Here is a 23,384-nt window from a genome sequence, read left to right as displayed (position 1 = left end):
CGTGCGAAGGGATGAATTCCGTCTTTGAGAACAGCCGGCCGCACGAATCTGGCAATAGGTAGAAGAAGACGTCGGCGATCGATCGGCAATGCCGATTGAGACGTCCCTGAGGGAAACCCTTCTTTTTATTCTTCCGCAGCTTTGTGTGCAGAAACAGATTGACGTACGATGTGTCAGCGGTGACAACTGGCGCATGCGCAGCCCGAATACGAAATGAATCTTCGGCCTTCCACTCGACTTTTATAGTGAGCTAACCCTTGCCTAACCCCCGTCGTCTTCACCTGACCCGTTCCTCGCCGGAGGCGACGAAATCCTCGGGACTTACACGAAGGAGAGATTCACGCCGCAACGACTCGACAACACTTGTCTTGTAAGACTGAAAAATAGTCTTATCATCGCGCCAAGAACTATGTACTAGCGTGACAATTTGCTGATATATTTAAATCACGATAAAAATATTTCATTTTACGTAATCTCTCTGATAAGATAAATTGAGATTGATAAAAATATAAGGCGATTTTTTCTTGTCGTTTTTATTTTTCTTCGAATTTTATAACGCAATGCAAAATTATCCTTCTCGCTCGTCTATAAGTCTTCTTTATTAAAATTTAAAAATAGGAATAAATTTATACATACTTAGATATATTAAAGAATAAATAAATATTATTTTGTTATATATCGTGGATTTTGCAAAAGATACTCAAGGTAAAAATCACAAAGACTGTTGGAAATGTTTGAAAATAAGTACGACTCGGTAAGCATGTCGATCTATGTATTCTTGTTGCATCTTTCGTTCTGCGGAGAATGCGAAAAATGTGGAGAGAGAATGAACGAGAAAGAGAGATGGATGGGACACTCTCTCTCTCTGTTTTCACAATCGAACCGCTTCGTCTACCTGGAGACCACTGCCTGTCCTCCCGAGAGTTCTTTTCCCGAGCATCGCGCGTCTCCTTGCATTTCTTTTCTCTTATGTGACTGTCGTCGTTTTACACCGCGTTTTGGTTTCCTTCCTTTTGACTTGTCTTCATTCCTTCCGGGAGGTCGAGGTCGACAAAATCGACGACACAAAGGCAAAGACTAGTTCTCTCATTTACTCGGATATACAATTTTAACGTGAAAAAATGAGAAGAACGCAACATTGATACAAATGATCAAGGTCTTGCCTCACCTCGCGGAAATTCTCACGGTTAAATTCAACGTCACACGGAAAAGTTGCGTAACCCATCCTATGCATGCCGCATCTATACGCAATGTAGACCGAACAGCCGCAAAGCAGCAATCCGTGAGAAAACATATGTATCAAGCGCTATATATAGAACAAATAAATCTTCAAGCTCGTCCTAGAAATTAGCTTGAGAATTTGAATCCGCGTGATAGATGGGAGCAAGTTGTATAATGAAATATCTCGTAAAGACGCGCCCAATACGTACGTTACACAGAACATTTTTAAAGCATCCACCGGATGGATGAACCTCCTTCGGAGGTCCGTACCTCCCAGCGAAGGTTGGACAGGGTTGTAAAACGATACCTAGGCTCTCGCGGAGTAATGCTGCAACTATGCCGTATGTATGTAGGGCCGCGAAGCGCGGCGATGGGGAAAAGAGGAAGACGCAGAGAAGAGAGCGCGAAAGGTTCGCCCGGAGAAGGCGAAAGAGGAACGCCGCGAAAGCGAGAAAGAGAGATTATACAGAGGGGGAGAAGGATCGTCAACACAGACACGAAGGGAGCCGCCATGAAACAAACGAATACCGAAACCGTGGCTGTCGCGGTGCGCGAGCCGGAGCGAAGGGAGGAAAGGTAAGAGAGGAAGGCGACGGTAAGAAACTCGAGGGAGCAAAAGCACGGGGACGCCGCCACTTCAAACGGCCCGCGCATGCGTCCTCCCCTCTCCCTATATACCTCCCCGTTGTCGGCGAAGTAGACCAGGACCGACCAGGTACAACGCGAAGAAAGAAAGAAAGAGAGAGAGACGAAGAGAGCGCGAGAGAAAGACGCAAAACGGCGGGAAAGCATCCGGGACGAGACTACTCTGGATTCCTATAATTGTTCATTTTTGCAAATTCCACAGTTTTTGCTCGGAAGTTCGGTAACCTCCGACGAGAATCTTTGTGTCTCTTAGGATGCTCCGAGTGTAGTACCGTCTATAATGGAGAATGAATTCTTGATTGTTTAATATGATCGATATTATTATATTTTCCTCGTAAATTTAAAAATTAAAATAAAATGATTCAGAATTACGATATATTAAATCTTTATATCGCTTCTTAAAGCAATAACTATATAAAGTAGAATAATTATGTCAATAAATCTTTTCAAAATTGTACGTGCATCAGTCACATGATAAGAAAATTATGTGCAGCGTACACGATTATTCTGTTTTTCAAAATACATTCAAGAATTCGAATCATGATTTTTATTTATAAAAACGCTACAACTCTAGATAGATTTCTTACAGGAGCTTTACGGACAAAATCGAATCTTTAAAAACAAACGTTATGAAAGGAAATATATCTGAGAAGGGAAATTCTTGCACGCGTGTACATCGCGTTCCCATGTCCGTACAAATGGGGCGTGTTTCTGGGTATGTTTCGTGCGAAACGCATAATTCGATCGTTACGCCGTCGTTAAAGTTTCTTCGTGGTGTTCCCAGCGATCTCGGCACGAAGCTGCTTCTTCTCATGTCTCCTCCGATTCACGTGCCTTTTCCCTCGGTTCATCGCGTTTCCACGAAGTCGTAGAAGTAAACGCGAAGTGATACTCTCGTCCCATGTTCGGACCGGACGTTCGCGTGCAAAGCGCGAGAGTTTCGAACTGGGACGCCTCGTTATCCGCTCGCAGGACCGATAGGGTCCTCGCGAGAGTCCTTCCTCCGGCTCGCGTAACCGGCTACGCGGAATCAGTATCGCGGCTATAAAGTAGCTCGAGCGTGGCTGGCTCTGTTTTCTTCGGAGAAGAGAGAAATCCCGGGGTAAATTATAGTTTTCGTATCACGAGAGCGCGCCGTGCCGGCGGCTCTCCGCACGCTTTGGATTTCCGCTTGAAAAGGAAGGAGCGAGCGATCGCACACCGTCGTCCTGGTGGGTCTCAACAGGCCCGCGGTTTGTCGCGGTATTTAAGACGCAGCTAAAGCAAACAGAAAGCTCCACGACATTGTTGCGGCCGGCCGCGCGGTCGAAAGGTTGTAATTATTGCAAAGCCAATTTATTGCGTCGTGACGGTAACCGCGTGGCGCGTTTCTCTCCCTCCAAGATCGCTCGCGATGAGGCTACCATAAAGAGAAGATATAGGATAATAAACTAGTCCCGTATACAGAGTTCAAAGTAGAGTGTAATTACCCATAGGTGTATTCATTCAGCGGGGAAGTTCGATTGAAACGTTCGCGATAAAACATAGCTTGGCATACACGTTTTTGAAAGCGCGTTAAATACCTGTTTTTCAAGTTTTCATAAAAAATCTTTTCGCGCGATTAACATAAAAAAACTTGTGTTATTTCTAACGGGAGAGCAGTAAAGATACTTGAAAAGATGCAGCGTAACATGTATCGGAATAAAATTCTAATAGAATACGTATAGATGGATAGATAAAATATCCCTCTCAATGGCGCACGCATATTAGCCAGCTTCTCTCGCAAATAAAAATCCATAAGCCGAGGCAAAAATTAAAGATCGTCACGACAAGGCAATGTCGGATGAGACGGCCGCGCATCTTCCCTCCCGCGACCTATCCTCGGCACCCCCCATCTTCTCTACGGTCGAGCACGACTGGTACGAGAGGGTTCGGATTTACTGGCGAAATGTTGAATTTATTAGATCGAGATACGCGTGGGCGTGCCTCGCCGCGTTCCCCCTCACCCCTTTCATCCTCCTGCACCCCGTTGCTTCTCCACAACGTCGACCTTACCGTTAGGTTACGTACGCGCGTAGAAGCCCTTCCAGCAAGAGCCACCTAAATCTAAATCTAAAGTTAGACGAGAGGAACCGCGGCGCACGTACACGCATCGAGAAATCGAGAAAGATCACAGACGCATATCCTGACGAACGCGCTCCTCACGTTCTAGGAATCGAGGGTCGCGAGTATCGTGAATTCGATCGTTGGCGCCGAACGATGATTTACGGGCCAAGAGGAAGAAACGAGGTGGAGGGGTAAAAAAAAAAAGAGAGAAGCGAGAGAGACTGGAAGGGAAACCGAATCGGTGGGTCCGGCCGGCGTGAAGATTCGTGGGAATCATCGTTGCTTACTCTCGCGATTCTTCCGACGAGCGCGCAACATTCCGCGGGGACGATCGCGAGTACCGATAGATCGCGTGACACTTTACAGCGGGATGAGAAAGAGTTTTAATGGAACTGTTCGCGATCTCGTTGTGGGAACTCTCGAGATAGTTTTTTACGGTCGGTTGGATCCGTGATTTACAGCGGTGGAAGAAACGAAAGAAAACAGAGAGAATCGAAGAATCGTTCGCGACGTTTCAGACATGTTTCCTCGCAACGCGATACCAAACGTTTCATGTCAAACTATTCACCGATGTACACGGATGAAGTACGACTGGTAACGACGTGCGTGTCTCGGAGCGGAAGCCGCGGCAACACGCTTCCGCTGAGAGTCAACGTGGTTGCCTTGTCCTGGAAAACCGGGCCAACGCGAGTCGTGTCGTCTTAACGGAACGGTCTAATCGTCGCCGAAGACTCCAGAATTCGCCTGTTGGCGGGTGCGAACGTCAACGCGACTCTTGCCGGATTATTTACAACTTCTTGGCATGGAGAGGCCGAGCCCGGGCGCTGCCAGCGCGAGGAGGAAGTAACGATGATTTATATCCGCTGCTACCAGTCCTGCTCCCAACCCGCGATAATACCAATCATTATCATCGCTTAATAACAGGCATTACTGCCAACATTGAAATAATGCATGCGAGTGTGTATGTGAGCGCGACCGACCGAGCGAACGTGTATGCGTGTACTTCACAAGCTGCCTCTCGGCTCGTCCCCTCCTATCGCCTCGCGAAGGGTGCTGCTGCCCCCTCCTTCTCACCCTTATTTCTTCCTCACCACCCTTCCTCTCTTTCTCTTTCTCTCTCTTGTCGCCATACGGTATTCAACAACGATATTACTGGCATCATTCGCGATAGTTAGCACGGTAAAATCAGGTGCGAGCCAGCGCTAAACCAAGCGCAGCGTGCGCCGCCGGTGATCTTCCTGAAAGATCTCTCTCGATGCGGGGGAAAGTGCGGGGGGAAGAGGGCAGAGGGTTCTCTCTACGCCGCGAAGGGATTCCTCGCACGAGGGAGGCAGGAAGGCCGCGCGCTGCCGCCGCTCGAAAACCCCTCGAGCCTGTTTTGCGCGAATTCTTCTACACTCGGCCGTGGTTCTCCTCTCGAAGAACTCGCCGACGCGTGATTCTCCTCAAGGACGATCTTTCTCCGCTTAGCTAAGGCGCAAGTGTTTCAAATATTTCCCGGTATTAATAGATGCTTTCTCATAAAAATTTAATTTTAATTTTGTTTGTTCAATCAAAAAGTACCTGATATGTCAACTTTATGATATACTTTATGACTTTATTATATTAAATATTATACATATATGCTTTATATCTTTTCTCTTTTTCTCTCCTTTCTACTTCTTAAAGACATTTTTATTTTTATATGCACCATTAATAACTTGTTTTATGCGTAATGCCATGACTATCGCGTTTAAATGCGTGCAATGTTAGATGACAATCAACAGAATATATATCATTAAGACGTACAATGATCCGTTACGCGTATCCCTAACACAGCTTCGTGGGAGAAAGCGGATAGCAAGAAAGAGCACGAATCCGCAAAGACGCGCGCAAAGAAATCGTGTCGAAGAAATCACGATCTGTGAGAAACCCTTTGAGTCCACTTTTTTTTTTTTCCATGCGATCGTTTCGGTTCGCATTCGTGTCCACGTGTAACGGAATCGCGACTCGCCGCGTTGTTTCTGCAAACGTCGAACTGTGTAATTATTGGCATCTGAAGCGCCGTGGGAGGTATCCGTGCGATGCACGCTATCATCCCACGAATAAGCGGATACATACACGAGTCAGTGCGTGAAAATAATTATTAGCCTCCGTTTGCACGGCAGAGAAACGTCACGAGAGAGGAGGAGGCAGAGCCGAGATGAGACGCCGCTATGTCGCGGACGAGAAAAAAAAGGGACGAGTTTCCGGTACTCCGCTCGTAGTTTTCTTTCCTTTCTCTGTGGATAATATCCCGTTGTCACATGAAATTTCCACGAGTTAAAATAGCATTTCCTTGTATTTGCGTTTTCATCAAATTTAGAATCTGGACTTTAGATACAAAAATATTATACGGTAAAGTAATAATATTTTATATTTTTATACATATAAAAATTTTTTAATTATATATCAAAATAATTTTCTAGTCATGAAAGAACTTTAATGGTTACTGTTTTATATTTCTGTAACTCTTAAATATCAATCTCATCATGTCTCTCATAATTGCTAGCAACAAGTTATAGCGCGTAGAGTAAAAGAGGCATCCAGCATCGCGATCGCGATGAACGCGCGTTGACAGGTTGACACAGCCTTTTGTTGAGCATAATCGTGACTTGCCTCTCCATTGTCTCCGGTAGATTAGAAAAATAATCAATAAGCCCTGTCGCTCTCTCGCATCGTCTACCGCAGAAAATGATAAAAGTTACAAAAACTTGCTGTCGGGCGCGCAAAGGCACGCCAATGTTACCGCGCATTTAATAGAAATTACTGGACATAATTCAAGGATGAAATTTCTTTTCGTCGCACGTGTTGTCGTATGATGTAATCGCGATTCGATACAGTTTCGATGGATTCTTGCTGTTCACGCCGCGTTTGACGATATTAATTATCGCGCAAGAAATCAATCTGATATCGCGCGCTACGCTTGCAACAAATGCGAATGACAAGTACAAACAAGAATTTTATAAAAATTTTGAAAAAAAAAAAAACTGGATTGACTCCAGTACTCTACTCTGATTAACATCAGATTCTCAATATTGATCTGAAAAATGGCTGAAAATATTAGCATTTTTCTTATAACCGATTGCGATAAGCGAAAAAAAAAAAAAATCGCCATGCGAAACTGATAAATCCTGGGATAAAATGAAAAAGGAACTTTCTTGATACCTCATCATAAAATATTAATGCATGCGTTTTCCGAGAAAACAGATCAATCAAACGAGATAGATAAACAATTTTTTGTCGCAATATGAATCAGAATTCGATGATTCTACATAATTTATATGCATCAGTATATATATGGAATTAATATATATGCAATTTCAATGCAAACATTCATTGGAATCCGATCTCTTTATAAATCTCTTCATGTATAATTATATATAATAGACTCTTATAAAGACTTAATGTAATAAATTCAGTGCAATTTTTATGGGAATTTACTATAACATGATTTAACTGTGCATATATGAATAATATTATTCCTCGGCGATTTATATAAAGTCGCAATCAGATATGCGTGTATACTGCTAGTAACAAAAGAAAGTACAGGGCATATACTCGATATACTCGACATACTAGCACTAACGTTTCTATTAAACAACGGAAACGTCAATCGTATGATGTGTTACAAGGTTCGTCGGATACGAGAAAGTTGCCATCGGCGAAGCCGACGTGCAATCTTAAACGATGCGCAAAACAAAAAACTGAGAAATTCCATTAAAACAATATGCTCATTAAAATTTACTGTACAAATACACACATATCTAGAAGTATTTGTAAATACCGTTATGAGACGTTTCAAGACATCCCATGTGAAAGATTCTCCACATTAGAACGCTCCTTGGCGAGAAAATTCGCGAAGAAATCTGTTAAACTCGTGACGTATATATAAAAATGCATACACACGACTCGGAATACATAATAAGTTGTATCGAACCGAGGATCGCGTGCGTCGCGAAACTTTCTCATTTGCAGACGGTAGACTAGCGATTGACAGATACAAGCCGATAGCGACATGTCGGTCAAACTTTTATTCGTTTCATTGTGCCGATAATGACGGGGGTGGATTGATATCGGTAAGCGCGTGTGAGAGCGAGCGTGCGCAACACGCTGATCGCGTACGATGGACATATCCCTATCCTGACATGCACGAGTCGGCCGATGAGATAATATCGCGATGAGCGGGATCAATGCCGGTTACTGGGCCAGAGTACGAAGAGATCGAAAGGGCAAACGAGAGATATATGTATAAGAGAAAAAAAAAAAAATAGATTTATTACTCTTTGAGAGCCAAGGTCTGTCGGAGTAAAGCTAAACGAAAAATAACATTAACAAATCCATAAAAGATATAGTAGATATAGTAGATAAAGTAGAAGATTTTATATAGCACTTATATATTGCTCTCATATATTGTTTTGGAAATTAAAATTAAAATAAAAATATGGCTCTCCAATATGTGGAGAACACATCAATAATTTTTAAATTTTTAAATATAAAAATACAAAGAAACACTAAGTAATTATTATTTATTATCATTTACATATAAATCTATTCTCTATAATATATATATATATATATATATATATATATATATATGTGCTCAGTTGCTTCCAAGTAACTACAGGTGCAAACAGAAAAGTATTTTAATTAACTTCACCGAAAACGGTCGGGATTTTCACGGCAAACTTTACGTCGCGTCAAACACGCGCAGTCAGACCTTTCGCTAAACTTCGTAAATCTCGATTAAAAAGTTTACACGGTGATATGAAGTACGTTATGCGTTTCGTCGGATTTTCCCAAGTTCCGAAAAGTCATTAAAATAACGAAGTTCTTCTCCGCTCACATATCGATTCTTGCCCGCGAGCTTCTAAATTCCCAAGTGACTTCAATGATTTAGCATTTATGCGCCAGACTTGTTGACACTTACTTTATTAAAACGGTTAATTAATTAAGGAGTAAATTAATTTATAGCTATAGACACGAATCGTGCAGCCCCTGAGGAATCATCCATAATGTATGCATTCTGAAGGACGTGTTCGAACTTCCCGGCATTGCCTTGCGACATTGTTTCGGCATCAAAGCTACCTTTTCAATGATTTATACGGTCGAGCGCACCAAGTCATCAATTACCTTGCTCATTGTTCCCCAACAGAGAAATTGATTCTACTATCTTTTGTATCTGCTCTAATAACGACACGAAAGAGCGCGCCCTGCTATAGATCATCGATAAACTATATAAATTCTAACTAGCAACCATATTTCTTTTTCTCATCTAAACTTAGATAGTTTATATACTTTATATATGCAAATTTATTTAAGGGTTGCTCGATAATTCGGTTTATTTATATTAATAATAAATATATCTCTTATTTTTTAGCAATAAAAAATATGTCGTGTCTGATGAGTTAATTTTGAAATATAGAATTATGCTATATCGGAGAAATCTCAAATATACATATGATACATGCAAATTTGAATGGGAATTAAAAAGTTTCGAACCTACCGATAACCGATTTGACTAAAAATATAGAGGAAAGATATGGAGGAAAACGAGATAAATTTTAAGTATATCGAGATATACGGCGTCACTACTTTCACGCATGCAATATAAGAAATTGCCCGATGCAGTCTCGTATCTGCCATATTTTATTCAATAAATAACACTTTCATAAACCGAACGATTTATTGCAGAACCGGCAGTGACCCTCGTGATCCGATACACCATATACCCGTGATTAATTATCCGATTCATTGTTCTCCGGCGAGAAACTGTGCCCGCTATCTAACACATCTGGTCTGATAACGAAACGAAAGGCTTACAGAGGCCATCAGCGCGTGTATGCGTGTATACGTACACGTGTCTACAGTGAACGCAGTGATAGGCAGATAAATGGACGCTGATAAATGCGCGGGAAAGGTGGACGAGGGAAAGAGGTGGAAATACACGTACACAAAACGGAGACACAACGGCCGGTTATCGGTGAATCGACGTTTGCTACGAAGACAAGGACGACGGAACGTTTCGCAAGTAGTCGCATTACGACGGTAGCCGGAAAAAGGAAGAAAAACCGCGTAATGATTTTAATCGGCAGCGGGAGAGAGAAAAAGAGAGATCGAGAGAACTGATCAAGAGAGTGGATATGATCTTAAGAACATGATCTAATCCGCTTCGCTCTTTCGCTTTCTTGAGATAGATCGATGTAAAGGTTCGAAAATTTAATGAATAAAGCATCGACCGCAAAAATATATCTGTCGTTACAAATCCTTGTTTATATCCCGCATTTAGATAAGATTCTATACAATCTTTATATAAAGGCTTCAGAACAAGTTGGAATCTAAAACTTGTGTATAAAGTTCGCTTTAAAAAAAAAATATATATATATATATGATATTTATACTAGATCTTTATAAAAATTTAATTCAGTTTTATTTAAAATTTTGAATGTAAGATAGATGTAACAGCATTGATGTATATCTGTAGTGCTACATATGAGGCATGAAAGTACGAACAGATTCTTTTAATCTATTTCATCTCGTCGTGTCGAGCCCTCCGAGATTCTCGTCCCCCCCAAGGTTGCTACGAAGATGCTTGTCGCATCCGTCGCGATAGACGGGATGACAGAGACGAATTTCAAATTCACGTCGTGTACTCGCGAGCTTCCCTCTCGCGACTTTCGAATCTCGCTTCGACGTGTTCGCATTCCCGGGGCCAATGAGGAGAGATCGGGCACGTTAGTCGTGGCGAGGAGGAAGAAAAAGGAAGCACCACGCCCAAGGTACGTGGCAGGAACGCAGACAGGCGTGCTGGTGTCCACGTCTCCCTAACGTATACATCCACGCGAGAGCGAGAGCGTGTTGCCCGTGTGTACTTCGCGTGAGCAAGTATACTACCTCCCTGCTCCTCACTGCTCGTCCCCTCCTTACCACTGGCCTCCTTCGGACCCCCTTCGCACCCCCTTCGCGTATCTCGTGTACACCGGCGGCACGAACGCTACCACGTCCTCAAATTGAAGCCTCGGAGAAAAAGAGATGCGTGGCCGCCTCACCTCGATCTCGCTCCTACCTCCCCTCCCCTCCCCTCCCTTCTGCGCCGCTTCTCTTTTCCTCTTGGCCATTTGAGGCCGAAGGAAAAGAGGAAGAGGAGGAAAAGAGAATGGGGAGAAGCCGGTGGGGAAATGCGAGGGGGAGAGATCGCCGGGGGGGGACGACGTGGCTGTCGTGGCGTAAAGAGGAGAGGGGAAGGGGACGAGGAAAGAGGAGAAGATGGAAGAGACTGAAGGCTAAGGCGCCATGTTGGTGGCGATGACAAGAAAGCTAGCGCGCGACGGTAGCAGGGCCAAGAGTGCAGAGGCAGAGGCGCGCTTGGTCGAACGCCTTGATTGGGCGATTACGGATTATGCACGGTGCCTGCTGAGGAGAGCTGCGCCGATCGCGCGCGGCAAACGCATTCTTCCCAAACTCGACGCGGAGATGCCGGGTCTTTCTGCTAAAGATATAAGTCATCCTCCCCCCCATTTTGCGAGAAAGAAAGTTTACGGCAATATCTGATGCGTGAAATCCAATTAGCTCTATCGATGCGAATTATTATAGTCGCGGGAAAGGAATATCTCTAAAAATTATATTCTTACGATATTCAACAACGTTATCGTACACGAAAATTAATATGCACATATATTGAATTTTGATGTTTATTAATTCACATGGCTATTCGATGTAACGCGAAAGAATTCAATAACAGATGCGTTTTAATAACATTGCAAAAAATATAATCTTATAGAGTATTCTAATCATATTTTCCTTGCGCGCAGCTATTGCTGATTTAAAGAGAACGATGGTGTTTAGTAAACGTGACGCCGACTGCTCATCAGGTTGCGCCGCGCTCGATTCATTCGCTCACGTGGAGGGAGAACAACTCCTGCGGTGCTCCGTCTAATGAAATTATCCGGTCCGAGACCCCCTGCAACGACATCAACCAACTACGACAACCAGTTATCCCGTGATTACGCGCGTGATACGCAGTTATGCACTGCGCGCCATACGCGTTACTACGACGATTGTACACGCTCCTTCGGGGGTTGAGGAACGCACAAAAAGCAACCGCGAAAATTGCTCCATGTTGTCTCGCATCAATCAATGAAACGCATAATTTTGCGAGAAGAAACTTGTTATTTCGTTAGACTGCAATTCGATAGGAAAATAGCGAAAAAGGACATAATTCACGAGGATATTCATTTAATAAACTGTCAATGCGATATGCAAATCGATCCGAATAAATTCAAATTGTCGCGAAAACGTTTTAATTAGCTTCGAATTTTGGGCTCGATAAATCGTCGTGTCTCGAAAAATCTATAATATACGGATGAGACCTAATTAACGTCTCTCTGATTATGTAGCTCGATCTTTCTAATAAATCGTTAATTGGAAACCGGGCGACGAGCGCATAAAGCCTTTGCTTGTGTGGAAAGCTCGCGTAAAACTCGCGCGATCGCCGAGAGAAAATTTATGGCCACCTCGTTAGTTCGCAAACTTGTCTCTTTCGCTCTCTTTCCCCGCCTCGATACACTGGACACACTGGCGCAGCAACCCTATCCCCAATGTCCAGGGCGTGGCGAATCAGTGATTTACTAAAGTCATTTGTGCCGATAATGCTGACAGATGCCGTTTATCGCTGGCTCCCGTTACTACGGTGGACCGAGTATACAAAACCGGATCCATCCATCGCGTCAATCGCGACGAAGAGTATATTGCGCGTTATCGTCTCGATAAAACTCAAAAATCTAGTCGTGACGCGAGATCTCTGTAATTAGCCGGACAAAACAACCGGCTTCGATACAATGCGTTGTTGTTCACCGTCAGAATTGCCTCGTTTACGCAATTTCAAGAAACCTTTCGACGGCATTTCCTGATAATGCATATCTCGGAGGGGAAAACTTGTTTCGCCCGCGGAAATATATGTCCCGGATATTTTATCGTTTGGTGAAAACACAGCTGTCACGCTGTTATGTGTATAAATTAAGAGTTCAATAAGTTCGTAGCAAAAAAAAAATTTCTCCATTACACGGAAAACACATTACATCGTAGTTTTTGTCATCACGATAAATATTCGAATAATTTTTCATGTAAATTTAAATAAAAATAAAAATGATTTATTGAATATTTAAAAATTATTGTTGCCTTGTGTACAAAAATAAATGGCGTCATTTTAGCAGGTAAAAACTAAATAATTTAAAAAAATGGGCGATATCGAGAAAAAAACCTATATTTCCCTCGCTAAATATTCTACTTTTACATTTATCATAATTTGTTTATGCTATCCTGTCGCAAGTAGCGCGAGATAAGAGCCATTTATCGTTGCACTATTGCGTCGTGGGAAGCTCACGTTCTAGAGTCTTTTAATACGCCTATAGAACTGACCTGTGTTTGCGTGAGTCCGAGGCTGGCCGCGAGCTCCGCTCTTTCCGGTAGCGCGAGGTACTGCGTCCTCTGGAACCGCCTGTTTAGTTGCTGCAATTGCAGGCTGCTGTAAATCGTCCTCGGTTTCCTCATCTTCTTGCCCTTGCCGTTCCTGAGGGAACCGCCGCCGCCGCCGCCTAGCTCGTCGACGAGGCTACCGCCTTTATCACCTAATGGCGAGAGGTCTGCGAACATGCACCACCCTAATATCAACTTTCAGAATCCTCTTCACTACTTGCGTACAAACTAAAAACAAAATAAAACTAAAACCTAACTAATAATGTGTATTGCAATATCACGACAAAAAGTTGTTAATATCTTATAGTTAAGAATTTGGATTATTTAATAAATCTCTGTGTACAAAAATAATTATCTTGTATAAGATGTTCTTTTACACGATAAAGCATCGCGTTAAACGTTTAATTACAAAAGATTTTTCTGATTGAAAGACTTTTATATGAGAATGCGCGTAAAAAGTAAAAGAAGCGTCGTTTACCGAAGCGCTCCCAAAGAGTCTCGAAATTAACGGAAGTGATGCGTCGTTTTTTCAAAAGGCAAAGAAAGGGAGACAATAGCGTAAACACACAGCCGGAATATTTTATTCGATAAGCCGCGCGTAATTATCTGATAAAATAAATGCATTATTCAATTCGCATACTACGAATTGAGATAATTAGCACAGTGTAGAAAATGCGCGGCCTCCCTACACACAACACCGAGAGAAAAAGCCCTGCGGTGCGTTAACGGCGCGATAATTAATTACGGAGCCATATATCAATCTTAAAGCGATGCAATGAAGTAGCGTAGAGTTGGCGATAGAGGTGCGCATCGCGCCAGCGTCCGCGCCGCCTATCTCACATGGAATCTGTTTCATTATTTTTATATCGCGATTATCATGTTGCGTGTTTTCATCGCGCGCGCGCGCACGTTCTTCCCAGGAGAGAAAGAGAAAACAGCCATGGACATTTTTTCTACGACGATAGCTGCGTTTTGTCGAGCGATTTTCAACATAAGTTGAGAGGAAAGGCCACCAAAGAGCGATTAACAATAATGCGAATAAAAACGGAGATATTGACATCGAGACTTTTCGAAATAAAACGACGTGACGATTGGAAGCGAGGCGTGAGAGAGCCTCTTTCTACGTGACAATTAACGACTTATTAATTAGAGTAATTTACTCGAAGCGAACCGCCGAGTGTATTCACGCACGCGTGATTCTACGTGATTTACATATGAGCGTGTCGTGTCGACGATGAAAGAGCGAGAAGAGCCGATCGGGAGCCAACAGGACTTTGATCGTGCGTAAAAGAGACAATAATGATCCCCCCATAAACTTTCCGCGAGGTTACATTACGCCGTGGCGATGAAATCGCGTGTTTACGCTCGTGTTTATCTTCCCCGCGTTGCAATTTCAAAGCGAAACCGGGCGTGTACAATATTAGTATAAGAATCTTCTTTGACAACGCGGGAATAAGACAAAAAGTAGATTAAATTGCAACTACTTTCATCTTTTCTTCTTCTTTTTATTAATAACATATACTTTGTTGACAATTTTGACAATTATTCATGTCTAAAATGTATATGTTAAATTATTTTCATATATAAATTATTCGCTATTTTTTTATTTATATATTAGATTTGACATCTTAATGAAATAATTAAAATCAATTAAAAAAATTGTCAGATAAAACGAATATAAAAGTATAATGTACTTTATATAAAGAGACTAAAATATTTTTTTTATAATCGATCAACACTGTCATAAATATTTTTTCCATCATGATGCAAGAGTTAATATTGTCGCGCGATGTATCAACGCCACGTAAAATAGTGCGCGATAAATTTTATAGAGGCGTTAGCAGGGATTATGAGCTCCCGTTGTTAATTACAGCTGGTTAAGGCGACGCGACGTCGATCGGGGCGAAGAGTATCCCCGCACGCGTGAAAAGACCGAGGTACTGTTTTATGGATGCATTTTTTTTTTCTCTCTCGCGCCGCTCGGCGAGAGTTCGCGTTGCCAGAGGGGTACGATAGAGAGGATAGACTATGGTTGTTAACACCGAGGCGTATGCAAAATGCGCGGCAGCGGCAGAAACTGCCGCAAAGTGTTACTTTGCCGCGGTGCACGCGCGCGTATTCAACCGCCTAGCATTACCGAAGGTTCTTTTAGAGTCACATAATCAAACCCAACCGAACGTATGATAATAAGCCCACCGAGGAGCGATTAATGCGACGTTGATAATCACACGGTAGGCGCACGGCTCTCAATCCAAAGAACTTGAAATTACAAGGTGTCCGTCTCTGCTCTAGGCTGGACTTAACACAACCTGTCTAACATTGTCGCTGAATCGACATCTTGTATTCCTATATCGCTACCACATTGCGCGCAACAAATTATGTAAAAGCATAAGTTTATTTTTTTATTTTCTAACTATGAAAATATCCATTCTTTCGCTCAGTCACAGAGATGCTATTTTAAAAAATCCGTAACTATTCAAATATTTTAAAGTCGTACTGACAATTTTTGAATAAGCTATTTTACAATTATAAACTATTTTATTATTTCTATATTTGTCTCGGCAAAAAACGATTTCTATTAATCTAAATAAAAAATTATTAATGTCTTGTAAGTCATGATTTTTATCTCAATTATTACTTATACATATATATTCATGTGTTATTATTTCGGTAATAATATACGCGCGCTAAAATATGTATTATTCAAACTTTTCCACGACATATTTAATATGCGAGATTCATTTACTCAAATTGTTTAACATTTCAATATTAGTTGTTATTTTAATAATGCAGCTGTACGGAGAGAGCACATAACTGATAGATATCTGGAAATGTATCTCCTGAGAAAACACGACTTTCATACAAATCCGAGCGATCCGTAAGATTCGACCGTGGCTCGGCGGGATTTCAAAGAAACCAAGCCGTGTTCTCTAGATCGGTATATACCTCTACCTAATCCTTATGAAAACAATCATTTAATACCTAATCCATCACTCGGACCTGGGTAAGCATTGTCTTTCGACCGTTCCGGATCGAGTCGGGCAGCAGTCGGACGTCAGGTCAGGTGACTGATGCGAGATACCGACGGGCGCCTCGACTGATACGAGAGAAACCCCCCCGCTAATTGGATTTCATCTTCAACTATGTTCGTTCATTCGAGGGAACAGGGACAACGGGCGTGATACAGACGCGGCGACAACGAATTATACTTGACGCAACGATAAGATTTGTCGATGGTGCAAAATATATCACAAATATAATATATTTGCCGTGGATCAACCATGTGTACATCGACATGTGTACAATTCTTTTCTTTACACTCTCGCGGCTTGTCGCGTTCATGCTCGTATATAATATCAGACAATTTCATTCCTGAAATAAAAAAACACCGCGAATAACGGCGATAATACCGACATCGCAACTAAATGCGCTTCCAATGAATTAATTTTCAAAAAAATGCTTGTAACACCGATATTATAATCATAAACTTGTGTGAGTAACAAACATATATAAAAAAAATTATAAAAAATTATTATATTGACATAAGGCACCTATACGCAATAAGAAATTCGATGACAGTTTGGACGTATGGATAAACAATTATCTCATATTTTACACGACACTTTAATCACTAAAAGTTGCATAAAAGTATCATATATTTCAACTCTTATCTGCAAATATATAGAGTTCACGAAAGCTGAACGTGTCTTTCTAGAAATTAGACACTGCGCGCGAGAGATTAGGAGTTCTTAGAAAATTCGAACCGTCAAATAAAATGCGAGATGTGCTCGCGCAAAAAACGATTTTCTTATTGAATCTCTTGTGAGGATCCAGCGACTATTAATTATTATTGACCATTGATCGAAGCACAGATTATTTAATTCAGAAAATTCGTTATTAAATCGTGTATTTACGAAATTAATCAAACAAAGATTTTTCTATTGGAAATAGAATATCAAAATAGAATGACGACGGTTATTGGTTCGATCGATGACTCCACGCAGATTAATTAATACATATTAATAAATGTATTAAAAATTCTTGTTTTTGCTATCTCTATTTTCATCTCAAAGATCGATTTTAATATTCATACAATTATTTTTCGATTGAATTTTTTACAATCGCATGACAAAAAAGATAAAAATTGCAATGTTAAAAACAAGTGTTGCGACTAATTGTGCTGCGAATCGATGCATATAGACGTGTATTATATAATACGCGTGTAAAATTTGCGCAATTACCGCGTCACCTCTATTTCAATTGGATAATCAAAATCGCTCAGAAATAATCGCAATTTTTCACGTTGTCTAGATGGACAAGAGACAGAATCATTTTTATTGTCTGAATGGAATGCACAAATAGTATGGCGTGCTCCTTAGCAATTAGACAAATCGCAATTGTGATTTTGTATTTATTCTTTCAATTGATTAAATCGGCGCGATTGACCTTATTAATAGTCACAATATTTTTGATTATCACAGTATGAACTCGCGTTTGCTCTTTCGTTGCTTCTATAAAAAATGCCTCAGAGAAATGTGACAAGTTTCAACGAGTCTCAAAACATTGCAACGTAACTATCGCTCGAGAAATTTTTTCCGCATAACTGCTGAAGTTATGCGAACCCATCGATAAAATTTCCACAATGCAGCTCGCGGAACGGATCGGGAATAATGCGTTTCGTTACCAAACGATTTATGAAAAAGCGAGCGGCGTGTAAGTTGCAGAGGAAAATGACCGGTAATTTAAGGGCGAAACGCAAGTTTCCCCGTGCGTCAGAATTCAACCCCCTGACGAGCGATCGCTCGTCGCGAGCATTGCGCTCCCCCGATCGTGCCCCGCGTGTTGGCTCGCGAGGATTCCTCCCGCTCGGTAAAAAAAAGTTTTTCCGCGGCGAACCCTTTCGCGATACTCTCTCCGCCGCGTGTTGGGGAAGCTCGCCGGTAATTTTCGAGAGAAGCGCCACGAAAATTGCGTGCACGAGAAGGTCGAAGTGCCCCGCGGCGGATTACGTAGAAATGCACGGACTTGCCCGGGAGATTGCCATATGCCGCGATGGTGGATGTTACGAATTCATGGGGCGCGAACGAAGGGTAGTAGCAAACTGTCGCCGCACTATCCGGTCTCTTCCGCAAGCGCGTTTGCCTAAGCGCGCGCCGACGCGGAGCTCCTCGTTGCTCTACACATACATAGCCGCGATAAATTATTCGCCGAATGTTGCCATGGATGTGGCGGAATATTTCCAGACGGTAACCCGGACTATATTTGAAAATGCAATCGACCGAGAAACCGGCGCGCAAATGTCGCCGCGTGGAGCTAAACGGCACGCGCGGACTTTCTCTCGGGCAAAATAAGTTATCTCGATCACGCGATTTCGCGATGCGGATGTGTATGTACAATAGGCTCATGTTATGAGAGAACTGCGTCAAAGATGTACATGCATGCGGTATAAATAAAATGACAATTTCAATGAAATATGATAAGACAACTTATTGACGTAGGCAATCTAAATTAATTGTATTATTTGTGGCTCTACTGTGGCTAAACATCTTGAATAATTATCTTGAAATAACCAATTTTTTCGAATTCCAATGACAATGTATTTATGAAAATACTCATCGAAATCATAATTTAATCGTGTAATGTCTCAAGTGATTCACGATCCGCGATAAAGTAGGAGTGAATCCGATAATAATCGCAATTAACTGACTCGTGATTTTGAGTAAGACAAAAATTGCGATTACATCGCGCTAATGCCATTCTGAGAAGTAAAAACATGAGGAAAGAAACGAGATGATCGGAAGGAAACATCTACGAGCGAGAACTGTTGGAGAAGAGAAGCCGTGACTGCTCCCGTTTGGTCCCGAATCTTTTTGTCTCGTTCGTTAGCCGCTTTGCGGGACTTTTTAGATCCCTAAGATTCTTAGTCATATATCTTATTCCGTTTCATTGTGCTGTGACATAGCTAGGGCGTCGACCGGCTGCTACTACCTGCTACTCTAAGTTTTTTCTTTTTGTACCTCGTGTTTTCTACCTTTATTTTTATCCCGAAAATCTTTGTTTAAATTACGCCCTGCGAGTAAAAATTGTATCGATAAATTAATTATCTCATTCATGAAAAATATACGAGCTTAAAAATGAAATACATTTAAATATAAAAAAAAAGAAAGTTGTGTGTATGAATGGATGAATTTTAATGCACAGATATGTCCGTTGTTTATAAAAACTTTCACGTCCGATTTCTTAGAGTGTTTTTTTAGAGTTGATAATCTCTCTTTTGTAGGATGGAGATAAAGATTATAAGAATAGTGTCATATATATATATATATATATATATATATATATATATGTAAAGTGAACTTTCTAAAATGTTGCATGCGGAAGGGTAACGATGCGAGCGAGTGAATCGACAGCGTAAAACTGGGCTGACAGAATCGCGAACCGCGGGAACCAAGCGAGCAAATCGCGGTGAACGCGCAGTTTCTTTTTTTTCTTTTTTTCCACGTCGAACAAAACCGAAACAACATCTGTTGTGCTCACGCCACGGAGACATAAGCGTTCCGCGTTTATTGTCGCACGGAAATTCGCTAACGCGGATTAAGACGTTCACCAAGCGGGGGGTAAGAGACGAGGGCAATAAAAGTCCCGCGGCCACAATAAAGTCGTAATATAATAAAACGCTCGCGCGGGGTACAGGTGACCCACCGGAAACGCCTGTCGTCGTCTTATTTCTGCTTCATGTCAAGGTGACCGTATCATTCTTGACAAATGTTATAACACGATATTCGCATCTTGAAGTCGTTATTAGCGTACCAATAGACGACTTCAAAATATCTCTCTTCTTATCTATTTAGATTTAAAATATAAGGCTCAAGGTGTGTGAATATATATGCGAGTTAATATTCAAAAGCATATTTAATTCCGAATCTTTAATCTCGTCTCGAAAAACGATATCATAAAATTTTTGATTTATTATACCAGATTATTGAATTGAAAACAAATTTGTCTATGAGCATGACGCGTTTCTCCGATTATAATTAGCGAGAGAAATTCTTATAGTATCATTAATTTTGCTACGTCGTCGATTATGTATAATCACTTTCGCCTTGAGCCCTTCGATGATATCTCCGTTCCATGACGACACTTTGCACTCTCGCAACTCGCACTCGCGAAAATTTTTTCATCATAAAATTCATCATAGCGATTCAACACTAACGAGCACGAAATTAATCTCGCTATATCATATTTTCTTCAAGATTTTACCATCGATACGAAACATGGCGATCCGATTCGGTGATGTCGATGCACGGAACAGAGAATCATTCGCGATCTAATAAACTAGATTTATATACTAATAGAAATGTAAAAAAGGCTGCGAATACATACAGTTGGGGTACTCACCGTCCTTGGGCGGCGAGGGGCACTGGGGGGCGTACGATCCCAGGTGATATCCGTAGGCGTTGTGCTGGTGCATGGGCGCGAACGGATATCCGGCGAGCGCGGATCTAGGACTGGGGAAGCCCGCGTCCGCATGCTGCTGATTGCCGCTGCCAGGCCCGGAGCCTTGGTGAGCCAGCGAACCGACCTGGTGCGAGAACTGATGCGCCCCGGGTACATTGTGTCCGCCCGGGTAACCGCTCCGAAGACTCGCCGGATTATAAAGGTTATTGTGTTGGAGCTCGATGAAGGCGGATTTGCCGCTTTGGGAAACCGGCGTGCTGGACGTCGTGCTGTCGCTGCCGTTTCCGCCGGGTGGCCCAGGCGTCACCGAGCCAAGGCCCGCGTGATGAAGATGCTGCTCCATGTCAGAATTGGCGCCTCCGTTACCGGCGCCACCGCCGCCGCCACCGCCACCACCTCCACCGCTGCCGCCGCCGGTCGGTCCACCACCGCCTGACATACTATTCGGGGTCGGGGTACTCGACGGACAGGGGTCGCCCGCCCCGAATGGGCTCCCCAGGTCCGTGAAGTTGAGCGTCGTCGTGCTGCCCGGACGCTCCACCTTAGACACGACGTCGATGCCGCCGCCACAGCCCACGATCTTCGCCAAACTCGCCGACGACGTTGTCGTCGCCGCGCGTCCTCCGTACGGGGCCCGAATCTTGGGGCCACTCTACACGATGAGCGCGTGCGACTATGTCGAACAAGTGTCAGAATAAACGCGGCGAGCCGACATTGGATCGCGAGAGAATTAACCGCTGCCGTCGGATAGCTTGTTCCTTCTTAGTTCGGAATTTTTTAATTTATACTGCGTAGAAAGTAAATATCGTTCGATTGTTCGCACTGAATTATTTTCGTCAGGTTGCACTATCACGATGTTTCGTTCCTTTCCTTCACTGTGTGCGACAGTCTATGCTACATGTGAGCCATCACACTCAGCCGTCGCTCAGCCGGATGTTTTCGTTTCTTAGCTCGGACACCACTTGTCACACTTGTCCACTTCACACGCGAACTCTTCGCGAAAGCACTATTACAAAGCCAGAGAGAGAGTCCGTGATTGACGCTACTGTCCGGTTGCCATGCGTCAGCTCATCGTCGCTCGGCTTCCAAACGGAGATGCGTCACAACGTCGCGAGCAGGCCGTCGGCATATCGGTCCTCTACACTCGCGTTACAACGAGTAGTGGAACGTCACTTCAACAATCACTTGGACACAGTCCTTGAGCGCAGCTCCAGCGTCACCAAACGCCGCCACGACCAATAGTCCGCGATCACATCGGCGCGACGGACGGTGGTTGCGCAATGATGACGAAAAACAATCCGTTCGAGAGATCGATGTACTCTATCGCTTCTTCGTATCTCTCAACACTCGCGCCCGATTTAATTACACGTACTACGCGACACGCGCGCGCGCCCGCTCGCGCACCTCCTCGGCGACGGTGTGCTTTTTACGCGCGTCGCGCCACGATTACACTTGATGCCGATGAGCGCGTATCGTGCCACGCTCGACTCGTATACGCGCACGTACTGGACGAAGAAGGTAAGAGAAGAAGAAGACGACGAGATGACCAGGGCGTATAGAAGAGGAGAGAAAAGCACACACGCGCGCCTGGTTCCAGTAACTGCAGTGCACACCGCGCGACGCGGACCGGTATAATGATACATAATGAAGCCCGAGCCGCTCCCCGGAGCCTGGTTCACCGTTTCCGAGAGTCGCCACAGTCGGCGCTACTCAAGGCAAAGCCTGTGAAGGGTGCCAGGCGCGTTTGCGATTGGCGCATCGTGCCGTTCCCCACCAAGCATATATAAAGTCTCCAACGGCGATTGGAGTTGTGGAGGCCATTATGGTATCCACATGGGTGTCGCTGAAGAACAACCGCGCCTACGTCTACTCGGTCGCCCTCGGGGCGACCGACGATGCGCCGAGGTGTTCTGTATACCTGCCTGCCCGGGGAAGTCCGTTCGTTCGTAAGATATTAGGTCCGGCTGATATCGCCCAAGATATACTCCAACAAGGCTAGAGATCGTCCAGTGCGCCGCAGAATCGCGTCTGTTATCTTCTTTCAAGCTTCGTTTGATTCATTGAGCTATCAGGCTCACTTTGACGCGAGGTGAGAGACGAGTGACGTTCCAATTGTTGAGTATTCCAGTATTTCGATTGTTGAGAGTTGAATTGAACTTAGACGGATTATTTCATCGTGGATGATCTTCCGAAGGCTGATAGTCTGAAAGCAAATTGTTACTTTCAGCTTGTTTTATTCAAATAAATGCTAGTAACAATGAGAGAGATAGGGTCAACACGAGTTATTATAAATGGTAATTGAATACATGTGTTATAAAATAATTGCAATATATATACTACGTAATTTTCATCTTATTCTTTTTAATAAGTTGATTCTCGTAACATTAATTTTAATTTTTATTTAGATCCTCTTGGGTCGAAGATAGACATCAAGCTATGAAAAAAACTATGTGTTATCCAGTATTCATTTTATTAGTGAACTC

General features: G+C 43.0%; 1 protein-coding gene across 4 annotated transcripts in view; it reads right to left on the bottom strand.

The window, feature by feature from the left end:
• LOC126855063 (homeotic protein distal-less) overlaps positions 1–23,384 on the bottom strand; it is a 95,055-nt gene that overhangs the window by 54,847 nt on the left and 16,824 nt on the right. For 3 of the 4 annotated variants that reach the window (XM_050602420.1, XM_050602417.1, XM_050602418.1), the window contains exons 2-3: positions 20,827–23,104; positions 13,387–13,610 (exon numbers count right to left, since the gene is read on the bottom strand). In XM_050602420.1, the coding sequence (XP_050458377.1) occupies positions 13,387–13,610; positions 20,827–21,340 (738 nt within the window). In that variant the 5' untranslated portion in view covers positions 21,341–23,104. The remainder of the gene's footprint in view (positions 1–13,386; positions 13,611–20,826; positions 23,105–23,384) is intronic. The other variant, XM_050602419.1, reaches the window with a different exon arrangement.

The sequence above is a fragment of the Cataglyphis hispanica genome, chromosome 15 (genome assembly GCF_021464435.1).
Source record: "Cataglyphis hispanica isolate Lineage 1 chromosome 15, ULB_Chis1_1.0, whole genome shotgun sequence".
NCBI classification, from domain to species: domain Eukaryota; kingdom Metazoa; phylum Arthropoda; class Insecta; order Hymenoptera; family Formicidae; genus Cataglyphis; species Cataglyphis hispanica.
Note: the sequence above shows the minus strand (reverse complement) of the source record. Positions and strands in the feature narration are given on the sequence as shown.